This window comes from Orcinus orca, chromosome 4 (genome assembly GCF_937001465.1).
Source record: "Orcinus orca chromosome 4, mOrcOrc1.1, whole genome shotgun sequence".
NCBI lineage: Eukaryota > Metazoa > Chordata > Mammalia > Artiodactyla > Delphinidae > Orcinus > Orcinus orca.
The window spans coordinates 47,933,636-47,950,049 of NC_064562.1; the positions used below are offsets into that span (position 1 = coordinate 47,933,636).

At 45.6% G+C, this 16,414-nt stretch overlaps 1 protein-coding gene across 10 annotated transcripts in view; it reads right to left on the minus strand.

The window, feature by feature from the left end:
• Window positions 1-16,414, minus strand: part of SHROOM3 (shroom family member 3) — a 197,568-nt gene that overhangs the window by 17,212 nt on the left and 163,942 nt on the right. For 8 of the 10 annotated variants that reach the window (XM_033406498.2, XM_033406495.2, XM_049709350.1 and 5 more), the window contains 4 exons: window positions 11,225-11,298; window positions 5,762-6,556; window positions 4,203-4,712; window positions 1,511-1,661 (listed from right to left, as the gene is read on the minus strand). In XM_033406498.2, the coding sequence (XP_033262389.2) occupies window positions 1,511-1,661; window positions 4,203-4,712; window positions 5,762-6,556; window positions 11,225-11,298 (1,530 nt within the window). The remainder of the gene's footprint in view (window positions 1-1,510; window positions 1,662-4,202; window positions 4,713-5,761; window positions 6,557-11,224; window positions 11,299-16,414) is intronic. The other 2 variants (XM_033406499.2, XM_033406492.2) reach the window with 1 other exon arrangement.

The window sequence follows — 16,414 nt, forward strand, 5'->3', positions numbered from 1 at the left end:
GCTGGGCCCGTGAGCCATGGCCGCTGAGCCTGCGCGTCCGGAGCCTGTGCTCCGCAACGGGAGAGGCCACAGCAGTGAGAGGCCCGCGTACCGCAAAAAAAAAAAAAAAAAAAAAGAAAAAAAAAGATGTCCTGGCAACTTGGTGCTTACAATGGTGTTTATTATAGCTCCCTCTTTGGGATAAATATAGACAGACTATAGCAATGTGGTTTTTCTGCCCAATCCCATTAACTGGGAGCCAGGAGGCATGCTATGAAGCAGGCGTGTACATGGGGAATTGGGCTGGGAGAGCATGCGTTACGAACAGCAGCTGCATCGTATCAGCATGTCAGCCATGCACTGTGAGCCCAACGAGGCTGGGACTGTAGAAGGGAGAAGAATACCACTGACGGAGGTGCTTCTAAAATCCTTCAATCCTCCTGCCCCATTGCTCCCTGCTCCCACAGTCTATATCCTGTGGTCTCATTCCAACACATAAACAAGAGAGCTTAGGACACATATTATAGAATAAACGAAACAGAATCACATAAGAAAGTTTCTCCTGGAATTGGCACCACTGAGAAGCCCTTACATTCCCAGCTCAGCATCAGGCAAGCTTTAACAGAGTCCTTTCCTTTTCAGCATGCAGGCCTGAGTTGTATGAAGAGCTGTGAGCACAGTGGCAGGCAACCCATCTGGGGCTGTAGGGAAAGCAGCCGGGCAAGAACTTTCTCCCCTTTGGGCACAGCCAGGCTTAGATCTCCATGGCGTATGATCATTCTTAAAATGCTTTACATTTAAAATTTCTGTAGGAGCAGCAAATGCTAACAACTAAATTCCAATACTGTGCTTTCAAGCTGTTTATTGAGGTATGACAAAGAGAGTTGGAAAATCTAAAGAGGAACACTTCCTTTTCTTGGAAGCGTCTTTTGACAATCGGTCTCTCTTTCCTTAGAGTTTCTAGGTTTTCTAGTTTTCCTTTTGACCACGAAACATGAAATGAAAATTATGCAGACCACTGACATTGGCTGGTCAGCTGCTTAGAACGGTGTTGGGGTCCCTGTGTTAGACCGGGAAGCAGCTATGTGACTTGTACGAAATACCTTAATCCCTCTAACCTTCACTTTTGTCATTTGTAAAAACAAAAATAACAGGAGAGCTGTGAGGCAATTGCTCCAAGTGCCCTGCAAGTCGAGAATCTCGTGATGGTCTGGCGAGGTTGGTGATGTGACAGGCCTTTTCCCCTCCTGCTGTAAGGGGCCAATAACCCTGCTAGGACCTTGACTATCTTTCTGGGGGGAGAACAAAGGCCCCCATTTCTTTCTTTCTTTTTTTTTTTTTTTTGCGGTACGCGGGCCTCTCACTGTTGTGGCCTCTCCCGTTGCGGAGCACAGGCTCCCGACGTGCAGGATCAGCTGCTCCGCAGCACGTGGGATCTTCCCGGACCGGGACACGAACCCGTGTCCCCTGCATCGGCAGGCGGACTCCCAAGCACTGTGCCACTAGGGAAGCCCCCCATTTCTTTCCTTACCTTCTTTTCGTTGATGTCTGCCGGCTCCTCTTCCTCATTCACCTCCTCTGGCATAGCTTTGATTTTGTTCAGAAGCTCAGCCTTGGGAGCAGACACGCTGTAGTAGACAGGACAGTTGACCAACATGCCCGCTGCTTCCTTGTCTTCACTCCTGGGTCAGAAAGAACAAAAAGTACAGCCACACGCAGCTTAATTTCACCATATGTTTGTCCATTCGGAAATGTGTAAAAAAATTATATTCGATATCTTCCCAGAAGTTAGGATGGACTAATAGGTATTTACTAGTGACTGCCTACTAACGTGTGGGGCTCTTGAAGCCAGCATACTCGGGATGGGAAGCCAGCATACTCGGGATGGAAAACCACCAAGGGCAATATTGGGAAGGGGAGTGGGAGTCAGGACTATGGACATTTAACCTCTCTGCATGTTTTTCCTTTTGTGAATGATACTGACTCCCTGTTTCACAGAAAGACAACAGGGAGCCTCGACTTAGTCACTGTGAAAGTATTTTCAAGGTGCTGCACAAATCTCAGGTTTTAGGTTAATTATTTCCTACTCCTCCATGTTGCCCATAATGTTTCTGATGTCTACACTAATTGTTGTTTGGACACCTACCCATTTTCCTTTTCATGTAAGCCTGAGGCTCTATGTAAGCCTGGAATTTGGAGCTTGCTGGTCAACAGTGAACGGATACAAGATGTAAAATCTACTCACGGATTACACAGCAGGGAGATTTCAAGGCTGGAGAACAAACTAGAAGTTGGGAACCTGAATAACTATGCTCTTTGTTTTACTATAGTCAAGCTGCCTTTCATACTCTATAGGTAAAGCCCTACTCACTGAATAGATGACTCTATGGACATAATTAGGTTCTCTAGGAGAGGTAATCTTGTGACATTGTTTAACATCTAGACCATCATTTTACTATGGAATAAAGAACAACCAAAAAGGTGTTTTTACTAGTTTCCCGCTTGCTGGGGTTATTCCTCTAAACAATGCAGTCATATTAATCCAGTTAATTGAAAAGATGGGGAAAAGGTCTTCTGATATAGTCCCCCCCCACAACATATATTCACTGCCTCACAAATAGGCTTCTTGGACATCTATCTGATTAAACCTCACAGTGGCTATTGGCGCAGTCTCATGTACAACAAGGACAATGCTCATTTTTACCAGAAGATGGCGATGCCATCCTTTTGCAATTCCTTAGGAAGCTCTCAGTGCTGCAAAAGCTACATGACCATTTCACTTCTAAACCTAGGTTCTCATGGATAATGCCAGGAAATGCTTTTCTAAGCATGTACTTGTAAATTACTTTGGTCTTCCCATAGCGAGTGATTGGAGGACAACCACCCGTGGTGAACTGACTGGCACATCCACAGAAACTCATCTGTGGGTCCCTCGTGTACCCAGTGGATTGCCTTGCACATTGTAGGTGCTTAAGAAGTGTTTGCTAAACACATGACCCTGGATAAGTCACTTCTCCTCAATTAGTCTCTGTTTGCCACATCTGAAAAAGGAGGGGCTGGACAAGGTGACTGCTGAGGGCTTGTATCAGGAGAGCCTCCGATAACCTATCAGATAGCCTGTAAGTACCACGCAGTTCTTTCCTTTCTCCCCTCCCCTGCGTTCCTGTTAGTAATTTAGCGAGGATCAGTTGGAAATTTCTAAAATGCAAGCCCAAATTCAGATGGAATGCTCTCCGCTTTTATGTAGTCTGGAAGCCACTAACTGGAGCTCCGGACTGTTGATCCATATAGTTTTCATTGAAAATTTAAAAGAAAATAAAAACCATCCTAAATTTCTCCCATAGTAGTCCCTTAAGGAAATCAAACATGCAAGAAAATATTGCAGTAACCCGGGAGAAATCAAAAGGAGGAAAAATACAGACGGCTCACGTTCCTCTCACCGGCTGTGGGCAGGCGCTGGGATGCACGTTACAGGACGGGAAACGCGCTGCTCAGGGAGCTTCGGGTGCAGGCCCACGGCTGAACAAGACCATGGGCGCTCTCCTGTTCAGCCCCTTCCTGATGTTCAGGATGTGAGCAGACGCCCACCCTACCTCTTCAAAGGTGAATGTCAGCGGAGTAAGTCAATCTGTTTCTCTAGGCTGTCACGCTTTTTACAAGACCATGTTCACCTCGGCCGAGGGGAGGCCCCTGTGTGCTCACCACTTCCACCTGCCCCTCCCTCAGCACCGACCCGTATGGGGCTCTGTAAGGGCAACTCTGGCAGAACGGGCAGCTGCACGTGTGCTGAGTTTTCAAGGGCACTGTATAAGCACTGAGAGCGCACAGACGCCATCACTCACATGTTCTATGACTTCAGCTGGGCATGGTTCTCATTCCTCTCTGCTTCAGTTTCCTCATTTGTAAAATGGACATAAAATCGGTAGCTATCTCAGAAGGTTCTCGCGAACATTAAATGAGATAATGCTTACATAAAGAATATAATGCTTGACGCAGAGAACGTGAACGATAGGTTATAAACAGTAATTACTATTACTACTTGTTGCTGGGCAAACAACTCAAGGTAGGTCAGAGCCATTCCCCTAAGGCTGAGATGGAATGTCAGTCTGGGGTCAGGATCTTTGGAAGCGGGAAAACCTCAGCTAAGCAGTTCTAGACTTATCATCACCCCCATGGAAGGAGTTCAATTTTAAGTCTCTTTGGGGACATGACCAGGGACTTACCTCTTAGCTTCACATCCTGGGAAGCTGACAGTTCTCTGCATGGCCTTCCTCTTTATGCTGTTTTCCTTCAGCAGATTAGCATCTCGTGGAAACAAACCTTCCATCAGGTCCATAGTTGTCTTCATTCTGGAGTCTGGATCCAAAATGTCTGCCAGAGATTTGTCTTGGTGGACAATTTCCTTGGCCAGAGCCTCTGTTCTCATGTCTTCTGAGGTCTTCTGAGGGCCAGAGCTGACATTCTCTTCTAAACTCTGAGTCCCACTGACTGGGTCGTGGCTGAGGCTTTGGGTCTGGATGGAAGGGGGCTGCCCTGGGCTTGGCTGCTTGCTAAGAGACCCGGCAGGCTGGGGCGGAGCACCGGTGGTGGAGGGTGGGTTGGTCTCATTGGCCTCTGAACTCTTGATGGAAGTCTGGGATCTGGAAGCCAGTATCTGACTATCAACCAAATGGGCTGCACCAGGGATGGGCCTTTCCTTGGCAACTGTCACCTTGGCAAGTTTGCCGGAGCTGCTAGGGGTATTAAAAGAGAGTGGTTAAGAGAAGAGTCAGCAGGAGGGTGAAGGAAGGCAGGGAGACGTTTGCACACGAGGGCTGCAGCTTCCCACACACATCAGGAGTTTCTGGGGTTGTTATTCCCCACAAACGGCAGGGTTCAAAAGGGCCTTCAACTAAGTCCACTAGCTGGTCACAGGGGGGTTGTGTGACCTTTTAAGGGGGACAGATGTAGCAGGAATTCAGTTTTGGTGAATGTTGTTCTCGGATTCCAGAGCTTTATCAAAGTGAACAGAGGGTAGTGAAAGGGAACAGGTGGTGTTTAAGGGAAGTTACGACAAGGGTGCTATCAGACAATGTATTTTAGTGCCGTCCTAGGGAGTATGTGTTGGGAAATGCCTCTTCCTCATTCTCCTGGCTTCCAAGCAGAGGTCTTCCCTAAACGTTAATGACCTTCAGCCTTACTCTTTATTCCTTCCTATGGACAGAGAGAGTGACTCTGCAAAGAGAAGCTGACCATAGCCCATTCCTAGTCCAGCCTCTTTCTTTAGAGAGTAAGGTTACCTCCAGGCTTGCTCTTGCGTGTTCACACGTGTGCTTGCTGTGTGTGTGTCCAGCACAGCCTGTGACTAGGCGGGCACCCCTGTTTAATTCGGGGCTCAGTATTAGGAGGCCCACTTATACTCAGATAGAAGCCATATGCTCCAGGATCAGCTCTCTCAGTAATAAAAGTGATTTTTTTGGTCTTCTGAATGCCGTTTTCTTTTGCCTTATTTCTTAACGGGTTCAGAACTCTGGGCAGGGAAGAGGGATGCTGTTTATTTGGACTCTTTGAACCTGCCACATCCACAGAAATGAACCACACCTCGGTGCCCAAGGACGACTAAAATGACGACCACCAAGGTCAACAAATGGAACAGTTGTGCCAGTTTCGTGAGCTGGGCTCCTGTTAAGAAACCTCCACAGGGCTCTCCAGTGGCCAGCAGAGGCGGCTCTGAGAAGCGTGGAGCGTGGAAATCTCTTCCTGGGGAGGGAGACCCTTAACCTTGGCGGAGGGCTGCTCTCACCTGGCGTGGGGCTCCCGGTAGCCCTCGCTGTCCCACTGCTCCGCGCACACAGCTTCAGGGGGAGGCGGAGGGAAGCAGTCCAGGTTCTGGGCCGGGGCTTCCCAGCTGGGAGGGGGCGGCGCTTCGCAGGCGGGGCCGGAAGAGGCGGTGGAGCGTAGGTCCCTAGCGAACACCTCGTCGTCGTCGTCCTCCCGAGGCGGCAGGGAGGCCAGCGGGGCCGACCCAGAGATCCGGAGGGAGACCCTGCCCAGAGTGCCTGGGGCCCCGAGGGGCGTGTCGGGGTCAGAAGTGCTGCTCGGGCTGGGGAGGGCCTGCGGCTTGGGGTAGTGCTTGGGGCTCGCGCACCCAGGCGATGCGCTGTCCTCGGGGAGGCTGTCCTCTCGGACCGCGTGGGCCCTCTTCACCCAGGGCGGGGAGGGCCGCGTCCCTGCTCCCTCCTCCTTCCTGCGCTCGGGGCTGGGAGGCTGGGCCGGCCAGTGGCCGCCATTTTTGGGGGTCCCGGCTGGGGTGCAGGGCTGGGCGGCGGCGGCCTGCGAGCAGTAGCTCGAGGGGCCAGGGGCAGGCAGGGCTGAGCTTGGCGGTGCAGCCCTGGTGTCCGGGAGGTGCCCTTGCGCTCCTGAGGGCAGGGGCCGGGGGCAAGGCGTTCTGCTGGCCTGCCTTGGAGGGTCCAGCGGTCCCAGACCCCTGCCGGGAATGGAGGCACCACCACCTGCTTTGCCGCCCGAAACCCCGCAACGAGGGCTGGGATGGTGTGGGAGCAACAACATCTCTTCACGGCTGGAACAGCTGAATGGCCTGGAGTGGGATACAGACACATAGGTTAGCTCTGAAGAAAAGGGGCAAACACTGAGCCCAAGGTGCATTACATGGACGGGAAAAGCATTTGATGGGGAGAAGGAAGCCCGGAGAAGCTGCACACTGTCTTCCCTTGGCTGCTCATACAAAGAACCAAGTTTAAATGAGATGCCAAGTAGGCATAAACTCCTGCAGGAAAATGTCACACGGCAAGCCTGGGGTCACAAGGCATTTCTTTCCATTAACCCTCTCATCACCCCATCTACCTCCCCCCATGCAAGGCAGCTTTTGAGGACAGGCTTCAGGATATAAAAGGCAGGAGCAGGTATGTTTCTTCTGCTCCTTTTAGGACTAGTTTGGGAACCAGCTCCTGCCTCTGGGGAAAAGAATGCTGCCTCATTCTCCACAGGTGTGAGCCCCACGGGGGAGGTCTGTTTGGAAAGTATTTGCGTGGGCTGCAGAATCTGAAGGGTTTATTTACAACTTTCTCTTAGTCTCCCAGTGTTTTCATTTCTTAAAATGGAAAGTAAGAAGGAAAGGGAGAGTCTCACCTAAGGAGCTAATAAGCAGTTACCTCTGGAGAAAGAGACTGACCATAACGAGCAAATAGGGTGCATGGTCGTTTAAACAGCTGTCCTCTAGGCTCTAAGGGAAAACCCAACAATTTCCAATACGTTTGTTAACGTGTTTGAAAGGAAAAAAAGGAGAACAAAAACAAAGAAAACACGTCTCTAGCACTGCCTGCCTGCCATGCAAGAGTTAATGTGAGGATAGGGGCTTCCCTGGTGGCACAGTGGTTGAGAGTCCGCCTGCCGATAGAGGGGACACGGGTTCGTGCCCCGGTCCGGGAAGATCCCACGTGCCGCGGAGCGGCTGGGCCCGTGAGCCATGGCCGCTGAGCCTGCGCGTCCGGAGCCTGTGCTCCGCAACGGGAGAGGCCACAACAGTGAGAGGCCCGAATACCGCAAAAAAAAAAAAAAAAAAGAGTTAATGTGAGGCTAAAAATATCTCCAGTGAACAACCATAATAATTTGTAAATCCCACATTTGTAGCTCCCTGACTAGTGTGCAAGTGAATCTGGAGAGCAGATGGCATTTTTCATTTTACAGACCCGCATCCTGAGAGAGCTGTGGCTCAGTCCCAAATCAGAGCCCCAGCACAGGCCTGCCACGAAATCATCTAAGTGCCAGGTGATGGCAAAGCAGCATAAAGAAGGAAAAGACCACAAAGAACCAAATTAGCTTTTCTCCTGCCATTATTTTTTCTTTACTATAAATGCAAATGGTTGAGTAAGAGGCCCATCTTCCACTCAGATGCATACCCTCCCCTCCCATCACAGATCCTTTTCATCTAGAAGCAGTTTCTTTACCAGAAGTCTGTCAATATTCAAGAGTGGCTATTCTGTCCTTCTTGGTGGGTTCCCAGATGGGTACACCAGAAACCCAGGGGCAGGAGATGCACTGGGGGTGCTCTTTACCCCCATGTCTTATTCATTTTGCTATCCCCAGATCCTGGCACAAAGTACCCTCTCAGTAAATGTCTGTTGAACAAACGACGTCTCTTCTGCCAAACTGCTGTTTAGACTGCAGGCCATGAACTATTTTTAAACTTAGCATCCTCTAATAGGACATGGAGTAACTGGAATCTGATGTTTTAAGGACCAACTCAGGTACCTTCATTTTGCTTTTTAAAAAGGGGAGACATTGGGCTTCCCTGGTGGCGCAGTGGTTGAGAGTCTGCCTGCTGATGTGAGGGACGCGGGCTCATGCCCCAGTCCGGGAAGATCCCACATGCCGCGGAGCAGCTGGGCCCGTGAGCCATGGCCGCTGAGCCTGTGCTCCACAACTGGAGAGGCCACAACAGTGAGAGGCCCGCGTACCGCAAAAAAAAAAAAAAAAAAGGGGAGACATCACTAAAACACACAATAAAATAATATTTATCTTTTAAAGATGTAGCCCAAATAAACTTTGATATAACATTTTAAGTTTATGTTTAATCTTCCTAGTTTACAGGAACCATACTGTAAAAAACTATATTTTTGAAGGTAATAGTTGAGTTACATGCTTAGTTTGGTTGAGAATACTTCTTCCTGGTAACTGTTTTCCAAGAATAAAGACTAGTATCATAAGATTTTATTTCAGTCTCTTTTATAATAGAGTGTGAGAGACAAGCATCTATTGACATGTATCCAGGAATCAAGTTTGATTAGTCTCATTTTTTTCCTTCATAGCATTTTTTAATGTGGTTTAAAAAAACCCCACATAACGTAAAATTAAATACTTTAAATTCATTTTAAATTTAAAAATGTTCAGTTCAGTAGTGTTAAATACACCAATATTGTTGCAAAACAGATCTCCAGAACATTTTCATCTTGCAAATCTGAAACTATATACCTATTAAGCAACAACTCTTCTTTTGCCACTCCCCTGGCCCTTGTAACCACCATTCTACTTCTCTATAAATTCGACTCCTTTAGATACCTCATACAAGGGGAATCAAAGTATTTATGACTGGCTTATTGCACTTAGCATAATGTCCTCGAGGTACATTCAGGTTGTAGCATGTGACAGCATTTCCTTCCTTTTAAAGGCTGAATAATATTCCACTGTATGCATATACCACATTTTGTTTATCCACTCATCCATCTGTGGACATTTGGGTTGCTTCCACCTCTTTGCTATTGTGAATAGTGCTGCCTCGAACATGGGTATGAAAATCTCTCTTCAAGACACTGCTTTCAATTCTTTGGATTTATACTCAGAAGTGGGATTGCTGGGTCATATGATAGATTTTTAATCTCTTGAGGAACCTCCATACTGTTTCCGTAGCAGTTATACCATTTTGTAACCCTACCAACAGTGCACAGGGGTTCCAATTTCTCCACATCCTCACCAACACTTGTTCTTTTATGTTTTTTCGATCGTAGCCATTCTAATGAGTGTGGTTTTGACTTGCATTTCTCTGATGATTAGTGATGTGCAGTATCTTTTCATGGGCCTGTTGGCCATTTGGAGAAATGTCTATTCAAGTCCTTTTTGGAATCCAGCATTTTATTTTTTGTGGTTGAATTTAGTTTCACCTTAGACTTCAGACCAGCTCTCTCTTTTTTTTTTTTTCTTGTGGTACGTGGGCCTCTCACTGTTGTGGCCTCTCCCGTTGCGGAGCACAGGCCCCAGACGCGCAGGCTCAGCGGCCATGACTCACGGGCCCAGCCGCTCCGTGGCATGTGGTATCTTCCCGGACCGGGGCACAAACCCGTGTCCCCTGCACTGGCAGGCGGGCTCTCAACCACTGCGCCACCAGGGAAGCCTTGCCATGCGTTCTTATACCACCATTTATTTGTGCTCTTATTTCCTCCCGACCCCTACAAGTGGACTCCATTATATAAATTTCTAAGTTCACGTCACTCTTTTTTTTTGTTTTTTTGTGGTACGCGGGCCTCTCACCGCCGCGGCCTCTCCCGCCGCGGAGCACAGGCTCCGGACGCGCAGGCTCAGCGGCCATGGCTCACGGGCCCAGCCGCTCCCCAACATGTGGGATCTTCCCAGACCAGGGCACAAACCCGTGTCCCCTGCATCGGCAGGCAGACTCTCAACCACTGCGCCACCAGGGAAGCCCCAGACCAGCTCTCCTTTGGCAGAGCTCTAGTTCACTGTTAGTCTTCCCTTGTCTCTAGCTTTGAATTAATGCAGCCAAACTAAAGTCCTCAGCCTCACCTTGACCGCTTCACTTTAGGCACAGCTCCAGGAGCAAGACCAACTACAGAAGGCTGCTCTTGGCAGTGAAGGAGGTAACCTAATACCCACTTCCTGACCATGCTGGCAGTATTAGGTTGAGCTATCGAGAAGGTGAATGCCAGAAAAAGAGAGAAACAATGATTGAATGAAACAGTAAAAATTAAGGAACTGGCTTGAAAAAACATGGACGGTAGTAGGGAGGGTTTAAATGTATTAACATTAGTAATAACAGATGACAGTAGATAGTCCTATAATGCTGCATTAAAACTACATACAGGCATGTGGTTCAGAGGAAACTCTCTTTGGAAATTTCTACTTCTTAAGCTCCAAGTGAATAGTTTAAAGATTCTAATTCTGAAAAACTGTCCATTATATTTTTTCTACCAAGGAGAAGTGATTTTGATGGCAACTTTAAAAACATGAATTTCCTGCTATTTTCTATCTCTAAGTGCCTAAAATAATGATTTTAGAGCTTTATTTTTTACTTCAGGTGATTCCTGCAAGTTTGTCTTGTTCTGTGAAGGCTGTTCGTGATGCTCATTCTTCCCCTAGTGCTTTATTCAGCAGACCTGATCCTCTGGGACAGAGCCAGAAGAGATCAGCCACGTTTAAGAGAGGCCCCGCGTGTGAGAGCCAGAGGATATACTTGAGAAGAGCATATCCATCAACTATTCTGATGCCAAACTTACTGGAAGTCAACCATTGCCTCAACAGCACACATTCAAAACCTATTTTGAATAGTATCATTCTTAGAGAAAGTCATCTATCAATAAAAAAGAAAGCTCCCCATGGCCTAGACAAACTGAAGAGGTGGCACACGACACTATGAAACATCATAATATCACACTTCGATTTCTGGCAGAGAGGAACAGAAGCATTTAGCTCCAGCAGCATTCATAAGGTAGAGGGCATCATAAATACAGATACATACCTGGATGCTGGGCCAGCCAAATAACATGGATCCTTCACAAGACCAAAGCCATTGTTTTCCCCCAAAAGCACATCCTTAAAACACAAGAGGAACGGCGTTATTACCAACAAACGGGTATTTAAATTTACCAAGGGGGTGGAGGTATAAAGGAGAAGGGACATTTATTGCAGGTCCACTATTTATTATCAGGTATCATGGTGGCACTCTTACATACTAACCCATTTCATCCTCAAAGCCCAGGAAGTACTGTTAATCCCACTGCATTGATGAGGACACAGGCCCCAAGAGGTTAACTTTCCCAAGGTCACAGGTGGCAGAACCTCAGTCTACCTCACTGGGTGCCTCTCCTAACAAAGACATTTTCTAAACAAGAGAAGTCTGATAACAAGTATCTCCGGACTTCAGACAACTCCTATACTTGAAATATAATGATGAAATTAAATCAAAGGGCCAAGCTTTCAAAACAGCAATAGGGAAATATGGGAGATGACAGGAAAAGCAGAGTTTATTGGATTCAGCAAAATCTCAAGAATTAGATATGAATCTGGCTTGTAATCAGGTTGAAATACATCCTCTCTGGGAAAAACATCTCACCCACATGTAATGTCAGTAACTCGGGGGACACTTCAAGGGTAGTCATTATTGTTTTTGTTTTAAATAAGGGTATATATTAGTTTCCTGAAAGGGTTGTAGGTCAGTTTTTGTTAGTGTAGAATCAGTTCATATGTACAGGTCCCTGATGAAGATAATGATATAGCTATTGATAAAACTCAATTATTTATGATAATAGGAGACAGGTAGAAAACAAGAAAATTAAATCCACATGTAATCACTAAACTTAATTTCAACAATTTATTTCACCATTTATTCTGTCCAAAGGGCCGATTGCTTTTCATCACCCCACCTCACTCTCTCTCTCTCTTTCTTTTTTTCCCCCCAATCATTGGTAGAGGTACTAAGAAGCAATGAAAAGAGCCAAAGGTGGGTGGGAGAAGGTCCAAAGAAGAAACAACCCTGAATATTATTAGTAACTGCAGCTTCCCCCTACTCGGCATTTACTGTGTGCTGGACAGTCAGCCAAGCTCTTTAAAATCCTCAAATGATGTGCCTGGAGCTGTGTTAGGCACCTGACGTTTCTTCTGTAACTGAATCTATAACAATGGGGAGAGGGGAGGTAATTGCAGCTCAGAGAGGATAAGTATCTTACCCACAATTAAGTAAGCAGCTAGGATTCAAACCATGATTTCCTCAAAGCCTAAGGTTGATCTTTGGAATCTTAAGTTGAATGGTGGCTGAGCTGGATACAATCAGATGTCAGTGCTTTGAGAAAAAGGAATTCCATGTGCCCCTGATTTGCTCAAATATCACTAGAGGGAATGGGAATTCCTACTCTCCGCAAAACCCTATGGTCCCTTTATAACCAACAAGGACCTACTGTATATATAGCACAGGGAACTCTGCTCCATATTCGGTAATAACCTAAATGGGAAAAGAACTTGAGAAAGAACAGATACATGTATAACTGAATCACTTTACTGTACACCTGAAATTAACACAACATTGTTGATCAACTATACTCCAATATAAAATAAAAAGTTAAAAAAAAAAAGTCTTTCCCCACTCCACCCCCTCTGTTGACATGAATGTTCACCTTCGCCAATAATTACCTGGAAAAGCCTATCTAGGTCCCCTTAAAGCTCCTAACCTAGTAACGTTCAAATATATATTTCTACTCTATTATTTCCTTTGAATTACAGTATGAGCTTGATATTTCTGTGGGTGTATATAAAATGAAAGAACTCAGACCCAGCAATAGGCCATTGAGAGAACTCTACATCTCCTGTCAATGGAAATACCATTTGGACAGAAGGAAAATGCCTTCCCAACCTAGCAGAAAGCCCAAGGAGGATACATTCCTGTTGCATTTATTTGCTTAGATGGGGCACGTATGCACTTTCAAAGAAGACTTGATTTTCTATAAACCGGTAAGAAGTATAAACTATTATGACAATTTAGGAAAAAGCAGTGGCAATGGGAGAAATACCAGGTATAGAGTTATGCCAACAGAAACTTAAGTGTCTGTTTTGGTTAATCGTCTCTACCTTCTTTTGACTGACTTAAAAGTACACCAGTTCTTACTCTTCATTAGGCACAGTACAGTCAGAACTGTAAACCTGGATCCCATCCAATTCCGATTCTCACTCTTCCTTTGGATTCTGAATTAAATATCCTAATATCTCTATGACCAATGAAATACGAAGACAATATTCATCTACTTTGTAATATCAGCTTCAAGTATCTGCTAAAATGAATTAGAAATTCAGTTAAAAAAATTTAAATGTTATTTAAATGTATAACAGTAATTGATAAATGTTAAAATGAAATCAATTCACTGGCTGGAGTTTTCAGATATAAGATGGTTAACTCTCACCTCCCTCCAGTCACCCAGTCTTTTTTGATACCGGGAGGCAGTGTGGTATAGTGACTTAAAACCTCTGGAGTCAGACAGTATGGGGTCAAAACCTTGCTCCCACTATGTTGGGCAAATTTCTCAGCCTTTCTGTGCCTCAGTTCCCTCATCTGTAATATGGTGATAACAACGGTATCGCCTCCTTTGCATAGATGTAGGATTAATTTTAAGCTTATAAAACACAGTACAGTGACTGGCACATAGTAAACATTTGATTATTCGTAGCTAGTTGTAACTTTACATTTTGTGGAAAGTTGATTCTGTTATTTATCCCCAGGCTTGTTGAGAGGTACTAAAAATGATATACAGGTTGCATGCAATATACAATGTTGCATCCAACATTGTGGGGTTCCATGCACTGAGCAATTTCCTCAGCAATCAAATGTCTGTCACATCATCACATGGTGAATGTGCTACATATAAGAAATGAAGATCTCTGAAAATACAGTGAGAACCAGAGAAGACTCTAACTCAGCATTTTGAAAAAAAAAAAATACCCCACCAGGAATCTTATTTCTCCAAAAGCTTTCTTTTTATAGCCTCTGCTATATTTTAGATCTATGACAACGAACAGGTGTAAATTTCCATCTCCAAGACAGAAATGTCTGGATTTTTTCCTGCAGCTTTGCAGGGCCTACCTACTTTAAAACAGTTAAGTTTTCTAAAGTCTCACAGAAAGTAGGAAATAGCCAAGAATTTGATGTGCCCTTCAGCTCCGTCACTAATATCCATTTGTTCTGCAATTACACCTTTAAAATTAAGAGGAATTGGGGCTTCCCTGGTGGCGCAGTGGTTAAGAATCCGCCTGCCAATGCAGGGGACACGGGTTTGAGCCCTGGTCCGGGAAGATCCCACATGCCACGGGGCAACTAAGACCGTGCGCCACAACTACTGAGCCTGCGCTCTAGAGCCCGTGAACCACAGCTACTGAAGCCCATGCACATAGACCCCGTGCTCAGCAACAAAGAGAAGCCACCACAATGAGAAGCCCGCACAGTGCAACAAAGAGTAGCCCCCATTCACTGCAACTAAAGAAAGCCCACGCACAGCAACGAAGAGCCAACGCAGCCAAAGATAAATAAATAAATAAATCTATTAAAATTAAGAGGAATTAAAGGAGAGGGAATAGGAGGCGGCTTGTTCAGAGACGACCACAGCTGGCTAAGGAAAGGCCCAGGGGTGCTGAGTGTCTGAGCAGGTCTCAGGCTACAAAAGGTGGCAGCCTTCTACAATCATCGTTTCAGGCCCAAGAATGATCAAGCTTTATAAACAGAGAAACTGATTTCCATGCTGACCTTGTTTTGGAAGCAAAAACTATCCTCACTAATGGACTTTTGAAAAGGAGCTGAATCCTTGCCCAAAGCTTGCAAAATCCTGCTCTATTAGTATCTACCTGGCAGGAGCAAGCAGCGTTTGTTCCGGATGCCTCGGACTGAGCCAGCACCAGAAACAGACTCCATATTTTGGGTTTAACTCAACCAGATGATTTAGTCGCTACAGCGTCACTTAATTTCTCAGAGTCCTCTAAAGCCGGGATGAGAAAAATTGTTATTTAACACCTTCCCTAAAGCTTAATGGTAAAAGTTCCTGGAATTTATTCAAATAAATAATAACATCTTAAAATATTAACCACAATAATTATGTGGAGACTAGTTTTATTTTGTTTTTCACTAGTTCTACAACTAAGGTAGATAATGGGTGTATGAAGAAGATGCGAGAGGCAGACCTTGCCATGGACCAGTCTCAGGGCAGGCACAGTGCAGCTGCTGAGCCAGGGAATGAAGGAGGAAGCCTAAGAACACAGTCTTGATGCAGTTGCAATCTAGGGGATGATAACCTATTTTCAGAATTTGTAGGAGCAAAGCAGCGCAGATAAAGTATTTCACGTTGAAACATTTCCCCCCTCTGGCATCATATTCCCGTTAAATAATTTCTAAATATGGTACTCCCTTTATTAAAGAGAACATAAATAATGTTCTGTATTTAGCTGTCTTTCTAGAAAGTTTTTCAAATAATACCAAATAATTGGGATTTAATTGGGATCATTTCTCTATACTGCCTATGTTTTAGCTCTATTTCCCAGTTTACCAGGCTTGAGAAATATCTGGAAGGGCAAAATAACATTCATAACCATCCAACAAATTCCCCAAGAGAGAATAATGACATCGATCAGAAGATGATTTAGTTTTCACCTAAGCATTTCTATTTTCTTCAGGACATGGGGAGAGAAATAGAGAAAATGTTTGTTCTGCTACGTGGTGAGCTTCCGAAGCCCATCAAACTGGCTGAAATGGCATGTTACACATATGGATTTTAAAAGCATCTTAGTTGTAGGATAAGGACTGGAAATTAGCTCTGTTCTTCACGCTAAGGGGTAAAAAGCAGCTACTGGAGGCTTATGGAGGATTGCCTCTATAGACTGTGTGTGTGTGTGGTGTGTGGGTTATATTGGGGAGAAAATATTTCTGAAGAGAAAATATCTGGGAGGGAGCAGTATTTTCTCACAATGCTGTGCGTATGTGTGTTGCAGAAGCACTGCAGCAGACAGATGTCTCAGACAGTAATGGCTAACTCTTCTTTGTCCGAAGCTGTTTCCTCCAACTCAATGCCTCCCCCACACAACCTCCAACTCTTTGTCAACATCCTGCTCATCCTTTATAGCCTGGTTCATATCCCTTCTCCTTCAAGAGATGCTCTCTTAGATCCTCTCAGAATTACTA